Raw genomic sequence first — 13,168 nt, forward strand, 5'->3', positions numbered from 1 at the left:
CCTGTAGTGGCAAGAGCCTCACCGCTCCCATGAGACAAAAGAGACGGAGAAGACCTCTGACAATATTCCCAGCCAGCTGTGACAAGCACTTGGCAGTTCGGTGCATTTGGGAGCAGTGCAGTGATCTCCAGAGCCAGTGCAGCCACAGCAGACTAGAAAGCAAAGTCTTTCCAGTGATCTCAGTCCCTCCAACATTTCCCCACTCCCACTACACACAAACATGACCTGACATATGTGTTGGTGCTTGTCCTGAACCCACCATTTTGCTTTCTGAGGTTACAGCTCCCTCAGTGAGTGGCAGAGAGTGTCACTGTCATATGGCAGTGCTGCCTCTGGCCATCTAAAATTCAGCCTTTCTGTGCACACCCAGGCAGCCTGCCCTCCAAATCAACACAGTTCCCTTGACCTGTGACTCATCCCCAAACTGACCCGAGTCTTTGGAAATAAATCCTCCTCCATCCAGCATAGGACAGATAAATCCTCCCCACCCTGATGCTCTCTTACAGCTACGACAGCCCTGGGGCCCAGTGGAAGGGATACCTGCGTGGGTCTCCAGGATGGGGAGCAGTGGCCAGGGTTCAGAAGCAGAATGAAGAGCGGTGTGTCCTGAGAACTGGTGAACTGTGTGAGTGTGGGTGTGCACAGAGACAGGAGCTCAGAGGTCATGAGACACAATGGGTTTATAGTCACCACCTTCTGCTTGAACAGCCCAGCCCTCCCAGGACAGGAAGACTGATGGCCTGTCCCCTGTCCAGCACAAACTGCACTGAAAGTTTCCGCTGCAGCTCTGAGATGTGCTGCTCCTACACAAGTGCACAGAGCCATACAGAGTGGGTGACAGCCAAGGTGTGGGGAATACAGCTGGGGCATACTGCACAGACCTGGACCAGGGCATGGTGAGAAGTAGGGAAGCAGCTAAACACAGGTGTGGGGGAATAAAATCAAGATTTCACTCATAGTATAATTGCAGCCATTGAAGAGTTGAATGTCAGAATTAGGTTGGTTCTAGATTTAGCCATATGCCAAGTTCTGGGTGAGCACTGTCGGTTGTATGAATAATTGTGTGATTTAGCCCCCTGGCAGACATTACTTTAATGGTGTGATGGGATCAGATCCCGACAATCGTATGTCCTGCTGTGCCACACATGCATGGCAGGACACACAAATTTGGGATCAGGGATCACATCCCAACTGCACCCTTTCTACTTGCCAGCACAGGAGCAGTGTAGGATCATGATTCTTGATTCCACTTGTACCAGCAAGTTCAAATCTGGCCACCTGCAACCCTGCAGGCAGGGCTGTGGGCACATGGCTATGAACCTGCCACATGGAAAAGCTGATCACTCTCTTGCGCTGCAGCCACACACTTACAACCCTGCATACAGGCTGTTGGTGCTCAGCCTTGAACTTGATGCTTAGGGGAAGCTTGAATTGAAAATACTTGTGCACTACAAATAAGAAAAGGAGTTGGAAATTCAGGAAGTCCCATGACACAATCGCTTCCAAAAATTTTAAACCAGGAGTCTCACGCCATTGGGCCAGGTGAGCTCTGTGCCACCACATGCAGGTCCCAGGACTCACCCAGAGCCACACACCGCCATGGGTCTCTGCCTGCCATGGGCTGTGACTGCCCTGAGGCCCCCTGCCTGCTGCTGCTGATGCTGTCACTAGCGGCGGGGGCTATGTGCCCTGGGCAGGGGGGGAAGGTGTGGTGGGGGTCCCACACCCATCTACAAACTCTACACCCACCCAGACACAGACCCCCACAAACCCCACAACCACCCAAACACACTCCCACAACCTCACACCCCTTCACAGCCCCCCATACAAGCACCCCCCAACAAATCCCACACACACACCCCATACCCACCTCCCACACCACACCCCACACACCCCCACACACAATATACAAAAGTAAGACTTTACTTTGAGCTATTATGCTATCACTTCTATATACACTATGCAAACACATGTAAATCAGGACAAAAACATTTTTAATAACATTAAAATATGTTATAGTATGTTTGATTTTTAGTAAATGAATTGGTTCTTTTCCTGGTTCCAGGATGGCAAACCCACCTCCCAAAAGAAGTATTTATGGGGCAAGGGGAGGGACTTCTCATGGAGAAGGGCAGGGGTTAGGGGGTGGGACTTCAGGTCCCAAGATGGCAACCAGGGGATGGGGCACCTGTCAAGGGGCGGGGCTAACCTTGCAGCCCCCAGCAGCTCACCAAAACTCGTTAAGTTGCCCTCCAGCAGAAATCATTGCCTGCTCCTGGCATAGGCTGTCCCTTTCCTTTCATTCCTTAGCTCAACACCTGCGACGCCAAGAACATCTGACCCCAGCACTCTTTCATCTGAACCCACTACTCTTTCCTGCCTATGCAGGGGATCAGACTCGATGATCTATTGAGGTCCCTTCTGACCCTAGCATCTATGAATCTATGAACATGGTGGAGGATGTGAAAGGCTTCATCTTCCATCAGTCTCTCTGGCTGGTGCCATCTCCTTCAGTGGTCAAGGAACAACAGAGTCTGAGCCCTGAGGCATGTAAAGCCCAGCAGTGTCCCAAGGGACTGAGGGGTCACATCCCCCATTGAGCTCCAGCACACACAGCCTAGAAAGCCCATTCTTGGTTTTCCCCCGCTGATCCAGCTACCTCCGGCTAGTTAACAAGTGTTTTAGCTTGGGCTACACTGTCCTCCAGATGGCAGCAAAACAACTCTCATTCCTCAGTAGGGCTCCTAAAATGTGGGGAGATAAATGGAGGAGAGGGTTGCCAACAGGAAAACTGACCTTGGTAGAAGGTAGTGGAGGGATGCTGTTGCCATGATGGTGCAGGGGAAATAGCAGGGGCCAGGTTTGTGTGGGTAATATCTTCTACTTGACCAACCTTATAGATGGACATGCACGGTTTCAGGTGGGACATAGGTGGCCAGGCCAGTGGGGCGGTACTGAAGGCAAACCAGGAGATCAGCTAGGTCAGGGGGACCAGTTACTGAGGCGACAGGTTGGTGTCAGGATTAATGGAGCACAAGACATGGGCCCAGGTCCCTGGAAAGCCAAAAGGGAGGGACAAAAGACAGTCCAGGGTGGAAACTGAGATGAGAAGCCAGAAGAACCAGAAAGCTGGGTGCTGATTTCCAGGGAAGACTGAAGAGCAGGGTCAGGGAAAGCCAAAGCCACATCAGGAATCAGGAGAATCAGAGACAGCAGTGAATATGAGGCTTGCCAGAGCAGACTGAGGCTCTCCTCAATGCCTGGTGGGAGCCTGAGGCTGCAGGTGTGCTTAAAGGGGCTGAGCAGTGCTCTAAGCATCCAAAGCAGTTACAGAAAACTGGGGCTGTTGCATTGGCCTGACATCAAGGTCAGGTGTAAAGACTCAAGAGCTTGTCCCAGCCAGGCCTGACTGACCACAGGCTTTGACAGGGAGTGACATAGACAAGATTTGGGTACCAAGTACCTTCTTCAGGTCCCTATTTAGTGCCTGAAAGATTATCCATATCCCTCCCCCAACAGCGGAGTTTATCCAATAGCGGTTCTCCCCAGCACAAATACCTGCCTTGGTAAAATGATCATTTTATGGCTGTTGATGATCACACACACATGCTATAGACAGGGCCTATTTGTAACACAGTCCAATTTTGTATGCACTTACCCAGGCTTCGGCTTTGTGTCCTCAACTGGGGAGAAAACTCCCAAAAACCCAACACTTTTTTTTTCATTTTGCAAAAGTACCTTTCAGTTCCTACCAGGAAATTATGCCATAGTTTAGCAGAATTCTTGTGATGGGTTCCTGGAACAGTGCCTCGAATAGTCATCTTGGATCTGCTAAAATCAGTCCCATGGAGTCCTCAAATAAAAACTGCCTGCCCATATAGAGATCTGCACCTCAACCCAGGCTCAGATCTGCAAATTTTGAAGAAAACCACAGCAGAGGGGTGTGGAGTACTCCACTCCGCTCGGGAAGTCTGTCATATATTTGCAGGCAAGGTTCTTTGGGTAGATGCAATACTTTTTCTTAGACCAGCTAAATAGTTGGGAATTTTTTCTTTGCAAGCTTTCAGGCACAAACACCCTTCTTCCGGCATAGAGAGAGTCTGCTGGTGGTCTCCTGGGTAGAACAGAAGACAATATGCAAAATGCAGGTCTGTGAAAAAGCAAATGCATGGCAGTGAGGATCAGAGGGATGGGAGACAACAGGTCTGAGACAGATAAGTGGGGTGGGGGAAAAGGGAAAATACTGAACTGGTGATAGAACGTAGCTGGTAAAATGCAGACAGGTTACCTGAGGTTATCAGATGGCAGGCAAATTATAATGTGCCATTAACCCAAGGTCTAGATTTACTCCATGATTTCTTGTATGCAGTAGATCTATGAAGTGAAATTCATAGGCTTATCTACAAAAGATGGTTTTTAAATTCCCTTTGAGGATCAGAACTGAGAGATTGGAGAGAGAGTGGTTGTCTTGTGAGAAGTGTCCACTTACAGGTAATAGGGTATTTTTGTCTTTGATAGATTTTTGGTGTGCGTTCATTCTGGTATGCAGTTGTTGTTTGGTTTCTCCTACCTATTTCGTAGAAGAAATGTCATAAATATGTCATAAATTTGAATTTTCAATGCAAAAAATAGCACCAATGTTAGCATGTGTTATGGCACTGGGGTTGCATGGAAATACTTTCCTGTTTCTAAACGCTGTCAGAGTTGTAGGCCAAACTTTCAGCTAGTGTCAGTAAACCTAGCTCTAATGAGTTCAATCAAGCTAGGCTTATTTCCACCATCTATCTGGCCCAGAATAACCATAGTAAAATTGCAGAAGCGCTCATAGCTGAGACAGAAATAGCTAGGTGTACAGCACACCACCCACATTGCACATCACTGGCTAAAGGGGTTGAAGCAGCAAGTACTGGAAACCACAGTGGAGCTGCGATCTCTGAGCTTTCTGGCCGCAGTGTCGCTGCTCCTGTCAAGTGTGACTCAGAGCAGGCTGCAATGGTTACAAGATTGCTCCACCTGTGCACCTGCACAAAGTAGTACCCTTGAACCTACGGGTCAGGGGCTCAACAGGACGTGAGCTGCTGGGGTAAGGTCTTCACATGATTTGTGAGGCTTATTCTTGAGCTCTCTGCCCAACTTGCTGATTCTTAAACCTCAGAGCACCTAGCAGAATCGTTTGTAGGAGAGGCTACCCACAGTCACTGCTCAGATGTGGTTCATATCAGGGGGGGTGCAAAAGCCCCAGGGACTGTAGAGCATTGCACTGATCGACAGGCCTTGCAGTGCGGCAGCTGAACTGCTCAAAGAAAAACAACTGTCTGTATGTATTATGGTGTGATATCTAGCTCCTGCACTGTATCACCTTCTTCTGCTTCTTAAAGGAAACAAAACATCAAAAGAGATTGGTAACAATAGGTGATGCTAGATCCTTTACAAAAGCCTCGAGCTCATGCTCTATTGTCTGTATTAAAAACAAGAACAGGAAATGTTCTGAATGGGCTGTTTTCCTGTGCGTTGCTTGGAATGAAAAATGTCCATTTCTCAACTGAAATCTGTTCCTGTGTCAATGTAGCGCACGTGTCTGTGACCAATGTTGACCACCCACAAGAAAAACATGACCTTTGATCCCTTTGGAAGAATTTTGTTTGAGCAAAAATGAAATTTATTGGACTTTAGATTCTCCAGAACATTTTTAAAAATCTTTTGAATCCTCCAAAACCTTTTTCCCCGATTCTTTGATTCAAAGGCAAATAAATCCTGAAAAAAAACAGGATTTTTCTCAGCCACTGAAGAGTTGTGTGTCAGAATTATATTGGCTTTGGATTCAACTAAATGTCAAGTGCTGAGTTAGCACTGCCTGTTGTCTGAGCAATTTTGTGTCTTGGGATCTGATCCCAACACCCGCATCTCCTGCCATGCTACATGTGCATAGCAGGAAACACATCAGATGCCAATCTCACTTTTTCTATTTCCAGCACAGGTGTAACCTGGGATCATGATCCTTAGCCCCACCTGCACCACCAAGTTCAAAGTTGGAAACATGCAGTCCTGTGTACAGGGCTATGGGTACATGGCTTTGAACTTGCTGCACAGGGGAAGCTGATTAGCTTTCCCCCATACAGCAGCTGTGCACTTGCCACACCGCATGCAGGCCCCTGGCACCTGGCATTGAATTTGATGTACGGGGGAAGCTTGAAAATCCTTTTGCACTATGAATAAGAAAAAGGGATTGGAAATTCAGAAAGTCCCAGGACACAACTGATTTTGAAAAATTTTAACTGAAAGTGTAACAACAAACAGTTCCAGGATTTCTTATCAAAACTAAGAGATTTGCCATATTGAACTAAGATTTCCTAGTTCCTTAATTTACTGATTTGGAAGCCAAATCCCTTCACTAAAGCTGTCATTTACTAGTGAGAAAACTGCTGATGAGAAAAACATACACAAGTACATAAAATAAATTTAAGAAACATAATTGAAAAATTAGCACCAAAACCCTAATATTCTATTGTGAGGTAAAGAGTGTCTTGGCTTCATTCTATCCCAGAATATAAATGGATGTTACCTTCCTTCTTAAATTGATACAGATGATTTAAGACTCACCTGGCATTAAGATTTTTATATTTACATGCCTGAATCCCAGTGGAAATCAGAAGTTCAGAATAGTCAGATGTCTCAGTGAATGTCAGAGTGCACCAAATTCAACAAAAATATATCTTTAATCATCACTGAGCTCCCCCTGACCTTAAAAAATGATATATACAGCCAGCAGATAAATGCTAGAAAAGCAATGCATTGCAGGCACTACTTGGTGAGATGTTTAGGTTATTCCTGATTATGAGTTCTTTTGGGAAGGTAATTAGGACAAGAGTTAGGATGGTTTTGAAGAATACCACTGATCCCTTTAGCAAGTATTTGTTCTCTTGAATATGCCTAAGAGCTCAAATTGAATTCTTCCCAGTTTGCCTTCCTACAGTAGTCCTTATTAGAGACATACAGGATTGAAGTAGGACATCTCCAAAAGTTGAATCTGGTAGGGTTCAACTACATTCATGGAGGGAATTATGCTTTTCAGGTATAGCTGCTTGGAAAAGTTTACTGCAATTAAAAAGATTTTTAAAAATATTTTGACAACTAAATCTTCACCCCATTTTAGTGGATTATCACCCCTACCACACTTCTGTTTTCCTCTGTTATCGTTTAACAAGAACAGTAGTGGGTAAATGAAAGAAGAGACAGGCTCCCTTTTGCAAGTGGAAAAGTAGGACCTAGTCCCATAGATACCTGCCTCTGCCCCCCCTGGGTGGCACAGTCAGAGCAGAACCAAGCAGAGCCCCTGGAGGGTAGGGGAGGAAGTGGGCTGCCTGCCCAGCTGCCTTCCCGCCAGGGTCTCGGCATGCCAATGGGCAGGAGCCAGCATTGGACGGTGGGGAGACTTGGTGCTGCTGCCACAAGGAGCCCTGCTCCAGCCACACTGCCATGGTGAGGCACCTCCTGCCCATCCAGCAGCAACGGGGGGCATAACTCTGTACCACCTCCATGGCCACTGCTACTGGGTGAGCAAAGGGCAACTCATCATGGTGACATAGGTGTCCCCCTGGGGGAGGGCAGCAGGGAAGGCAGCCGTGAGCCTGCCAGCAGGCAGCCCACATCTACCCCATGCACAAATCTGGGGCGAGCACCTGCTTCCCCTTGGCCCCCTCCCCATGAGTGCATGCAGTGGCAGGAAGCCAGCCCGCATGGCCAGCCCCCTGGATGCACCACCCATGGCTCCATCTTTCTCCTCAGCTGGGCCCCACAGCTGTGCATTCCCACCCTGGCCCCCAATCCACACACCAACGCAGCTGGGCAGCACCCCCTGCACCATCACCAGCTACCAACCCTGCCCAAATCCCTCCCTCACCATGGGGACCTCAATCTGCCCCCTCCATCCACATCCCTTATGCCCCCAACGCCTCCCCCCAATTAACTTACCTGTAGGTGGCTGGGGCAGCTGCTCTCCACTGCTGCCTGACCTTTTTCCCAGCCATGTGCACCTAGGCACACGCACACATAAATGTAGTGCACGTAGTGTCCCCTGCATCCTGCTACCACCAGCTCCTTGCAGCCTGCAGTTCTGCCAGGCTGCAAGGGGAAACCCATGGTTTCCTGTATTTTTCCACATTGAATGGAAAACCCAAATCCCTGCCCCTGATACTAGGATGATACTTGACCGTATTCAGGGAAACCAAGGAAAAATGCTGTACCAGAGTCATTCAGCCCAGGACAGGGTCTTGATGATCACATTGCTGTGATCATCCCAATAAGGGATGGCTGGTCCCTGAAGATAGGATGATCTTGGGAGATCCAGCAGTATACATACAAATGCTATCAGTCAGCCAAAGATTTTCGGTCCCCCTCCTCTCACCCACTGCCAGCTGGTGAATCTCAATTCAAACAGTTCAAACTTCAAGGCCAGCCTGAATTCTTCCCTTGCAGAGCTAGGGATTTCTTCACACAGGAGTGGGACTAGATGGCCCCCACCATCCCTCAAGGCCCCAGATTCTGTGTCTCTATAATTCTTCGACTCCTGTGGCCAGCAGCCCTGAAAACCTGCACCACTATCTGGGGCTGACTTCCCCTTGGTAAGACCTGTACTGCATGCAAGGCAAGGAGGTCCCAGAAGGCAAATGACTGGGTGGCAGATTAAGAATTGGATGCTGGTGGCATTATGACATCAGCATCCCGGAAGTAGAGTTACTGAGTCACAAAGCCCTGGCTCCAGAGGACCAGGAGACACAGACATGACCATAGGGGTAATGTGTGAGGGGACTGGATCCCAGGTGGATTATGCTGCGGCTGTGTGTCCCCAGGTCAGGAGAGTTATTGGAAAGAAGACTGAGAGGCTCCTGCAGATGCCACTGATGAGACCTTTTGAATGTCTCATACTGAGGGGAATAAGCTAAACTCGGCCACATAAAGTCAATTACAAGGTTTGGATCAACAAAGGAGCTCCGGGGATGGCACTTGTCATTCTCACCCCACAGACTCTTTCTTATCAAGAAGTCGCTGCAGCATGAATCATCCTGGGGTCCCACCCACCCAGACTGGCTGGCAGGAGTATCCCTGTCCTCTGGTCACCCCAGGCCAGGGCTTTGGGACTCGTGGTCAAAACCACCTCCCAATTACGTGGTGGCATTTGTTGGGGCCGAGGGGCTGTGGCCAGCAGCCCGGGCACGTGGGCGGGGAAATTCGGCACAACGGACTAGAATTAGGCACGGACTCATAGCGGTTGAACAAAGAAAACTTTACTTACACCGTAGGTGGTCGCGGTGCAGGCAGAAAGACTTGCTTGCGTTGCAGTTACAGACAAACACACGTGGAGTTTGCTAGGCTCCACCGAAGACACACACACATGGAGTTTGCTAGACTCCGCAAAACGAACCGTACAGAGCTCTGGATAACGAAATGAAAGTCCGAAATATGACTCTCAACGAGCGCGCAGGGTAGAGGTACGTCGGGATCGCTTGGTGACGGGGAGAGATTCTTGATAGCTGATCAGACCACCAGTCGGTCCGAGATTTACATAGAAGTCCATGAAGTAATCATGGAATTCTCTCTGGAATTCTCTCGGATTTCTCCCAGAATTCTCAGAATCGGGGATCTCGGGGTCCTCCCGAGATTCTCGGAGATCTCCGGCTTGGGCGGAAACTGCTCAAGCCTCTTATACGGCTAACAAGACCAAGCCAATCGCTAGCCACCACATGGGAATAGTTTAGAAACAGCCAATAGGGGGCACAAATTTGCATATGCCTGGCGGGAACTTTTTGCACTGGGGTTTTCTCTCTGCAGCTGAGAATTGCACCGTGCAAAGAAAGTTCCATGTGGCTGGAAATAATTCTGCAGTGCCAAAACACACACACAATCATTGGGTCATGACATCCCCCCCTTGCTGAAGGCACAGCTGAATTATACTATATGCTCGTCATTCAGGTTGTCGAAAGCTCTCACAACGGGTTGTTGAACTAAACGGGTAAACACAAAATCAGACAACATAAGAAGTTCGTCCTCCAGGGACCGAACCAAACAATAGCCGGCACAAACACATACACACATAACCAGGTTCATAACAAAAAATTGAACTATCAGGGCTTCAGTGGGCGTCATGGTGAAGTCGCGCGTCAAGCCCTTACTTCTTCGATGATGTTGTCCTTCTTGGGGCTTCTCTCCGCCACGCACTCTGAATTCTGGATCTGTAAAAAGAATTCTCTTAAAACAGTTATTTCACTAATATTACAAAATTCACATGGAACCACACGACAAGGCGGTCAATTAAACTCACTACCACTCCCAAAACATATAATACAGGTGTTTGAACACAACTCTACTCTGGACAACCCTCTCTTGTACACTCAACAAGATGAAAGCATTGAGGATTCATCATCCAGTTCTTCTAAATAATGAAAACCTAACTCATACGCCAGTTGCCATTGGCCCGCATCCCCTAAAATCCGAAGTTGCCGCTTATTGAGTCCAGAACGCTGTAGAAGTCCAAACATGAATCGCTCCTCTGGTGTTCTCTGTGGCAATGGTGGGAGATCAGATTCACGATGCCTTGCGCCTTGAGCCTCGATCGGGTGTCGATGTTCCCGATCGCTGGATATTCTTGGCTCCATCAGGATATGCAGTCGTGACAACTGACGAAGAAGATTACTCACGGGTTGATTAACCATTGGGTTAAGCAGAATCCGAAGGACAACGATGTTCTTTCGCCCATAAACCTCAAGACAACTATCTATGCTGTGGGTGGTTACTGGAACGGCTCCAGGGTTTTGTAGATGACGGTGAGGCCATGGTCTTATTTGCTGGAGTGGTGTCAGTCCCAGTGCACATGCTCAATACGAGACTCTGATAATCGTTAGCATAAGTTGCTCTGCGCTGGTATGTTCTGGCTGTCCGTCATGCCATGCGTGGGCTTTTTGACCGATTAGTCCTGCAACAAGCGCTGGAAGTGGAATAGGCCAGTACATGTTAAACGTCACCATGTCGATGTCAGTGACATGTCCTCTACTCCACGAAGCTTGCCTGAACAAGAAGCTTGCTTCTTCCCGGTTCAGAACTGGTTGTTGTTCTAGGATGAACTGCTACTGCAGGAATCGATGCTGTTATTGTTTCAGGCAGGAGGGGCGGATGCACTCCTCCGCTCGATGCTCCCTCCCATCGGCAAGAAGGCACGGTCGCCGGAAGCGATGCTGCGTTGGTGGGCGGGGTTGCCGGCCGAACTCTCACGTGTTCCTCTGAAGCTCCGCCCTTCTCTTCCGGTTCTTCCACGCGGTCTCCCTTTTGCTCGGTGCCATCTTGGAGTGGCGTCTCAAGATTTTCTTTCACAGCATACTCTTTGACCGCTTGAACAGCCATATGCAGCTGGGCTCTCAAACTTGCATTTTTCTGCATTAGATCAGTTACAGTACAAAAAGTTGCAGTTAACATTCTCCCCTTGTCGTACCTCGGGGCTACCCTCTCATCTGCGGCACGTTCCTCCATCTCCAGATCTTCACGGAGCTCGGATGGAAGCTCGCAACCCCTCAATCTAGACGCCACCATAAAGGGGGTGAACCGGTCGATCGGCACCGGTTCTTCACTCTCCCGAGCACATCGCGAGCAATGGGCACACTCCTGGGTGAGGGTCGGGTTTACTGCGCTTGCCGGGTTGACTCTGGCAAGGGACACAGTCTCGAGGGGCCTAAACAGGACCCGCTCATCATTCATTATACACCCGAATGCCGCGGGGTGAAGATACACTTCCCTCTCTCTTGGGGCTCCGTCTTCAGAAGCTCCCTCTTCTCCCTTCAGCAAAAGGTGTCCACTGATAAACCTTTCACCCGTTCCACCCGCCCAGTGGTAAGCGATATGCGCCTCCAGTTCCACGACGCTTGCCACGTCGCGTTTCCCACTTCGCCAAGGGCAGTTCTCAACTAATTCTAATTCCATCGTGCTTTCCCCGAATCCCATCTTCGTCATCATGTTGGGGCCGAGGGGCTGTGGCCAGCAGCCCGGGCACGTGGGCGGGGAAATTCAGCACAACAGACTAGAATTAGGCACGGACTCGTAGCAGTTGAACAAAGAAAACTTTACTTACACCGTAGGTGGTCGCGGTGCAGGCAGAAAGACTTGCTTGCGTTGCAGTTACAGACGAACACATGTGGAGTTTGCTAGGCTCCACCGAAGAGACACACACACACAGAGTTTGCTAGGCTCCGCAAAACGAACAGAGTTCTGGATAACGAACGAAATGAGAGTCCGAAATATGACTCTCGACGAGCGCGCAGGGTAGGGGTATGTCGGGATCGTTCGGTGACGGGGAGAGATTCTTGGTAGCTGATCAGACCACCAGTCGGTCAGAGATTTACGTAGAAGTCCACAAAGTAATCATGGAATTCTCTCGGATTTCTCCCGGAATTCTCGGAATCGGGGATCTCAGGGTCCTCCCGAGATTCTCGGAGATCTCCGGCTTGGGCAGAAACCGCTCAAGCCTCTTATACGGCTAGCAAGCCAATCGCTAGCTGCCACGTGGGAATAATTTAGAAACAGCCAATAGGGGGCACAAATTTGCATACGCCTGGTGGGAACTTTTTGCCCCAGGGTTTTCTCTCTGCAGCTGTGAATTGCACCGTGCAAAGAAAGTTCCATGTGGTGGGAAATAATTCTGCAGTGCCGAAGCACACACACAATCATTGGGTCATGACAGCATTATGACATCAGAGACCCTCACAGGGATTCCTTGGCCTCTCTCTCCAGCTTATTTGCTTTTTCATATGTCATTGGCTTAGAGCCCAATTCTCACCTGGGAAGTCAGGGCAAGGCAAGAACATGGTTCCCTGCTCAGAGGTGCTGAGTTCCAGAGCCCCCGAGCAGTGAATGAGTCTGAGTGAATGAATTGAGGTACATGGGAGATGTAGCTCAGGAGGTCCAGTGCAGTGTGGGAGAAAGAGCTGGATGGAAGAAGGAGATGCCTGGGGAGACCTCCAGGAACAGGGAGGAGAGAGTAGGGAGATGGGGAAAGAAGAGGGACACAGGAATAGTCAACCGCTGGCACATATGACACAAGGGACATGGACAGCAACTGTGTTTCAAACAGATCATGCTGCAGCTGCTCCTTGAGGCTCAAGGACTTGATGCCAGCGCAAGGTCA

At 49.1% G+C, this 13,168-nt stretch overlaps 1 protein-coding gene across 1 annotated transcript in view; it reads right to left on the reverse strand.

Moving 5' to 3' along the window:
- Positions 1-12,848, reverse strand: part of LOC112551378 (C-type lectin domain family 7 member A-like) — a 37,819-nt gene extending 24,971 nt beyond the window's left edge. Inside the window, exons 1-4 of the mRNA XM_025212110.1 lie at positions 12,821-12,848; positions 12,387-12,487; positions 10,170-10,229; positions 7,972-8,033 (exon numbers count right to left, since the gene is read on the reverse strand). Of these exons, the coding sequence (XP_025067895.1) occupies positions 7,972-8,033; positions 10,170-10,229; positions 12,387-12,487; positions 12,821-12,848 (251 nt within the window). The remainder of the gene's footprint in view (positions 1-7,971; positions 8,034-10,169; positions 10,230-12,386; positions 12,488-12,820) is intronic.
- Positions 12,849-13,168: the final 320 nt, after the last annotated feature.

The sequence above is a fragment of the Alligator sinensis genome, unplaced genomic scaffold, assembly GCF_000455745.1.
Source record: "Alligator sinensis unplaced genomic scaffold, ASM45574v1 scaffold21_1, whole genome shotgun sequence".
In the NCBI taxonomy this organism is placed as follows: domain Eukaryota; kingdom Metazoa; phylum Chordata; order Crocodylia; family Alligatoridae; genus Alligator; species Alligator sinensis.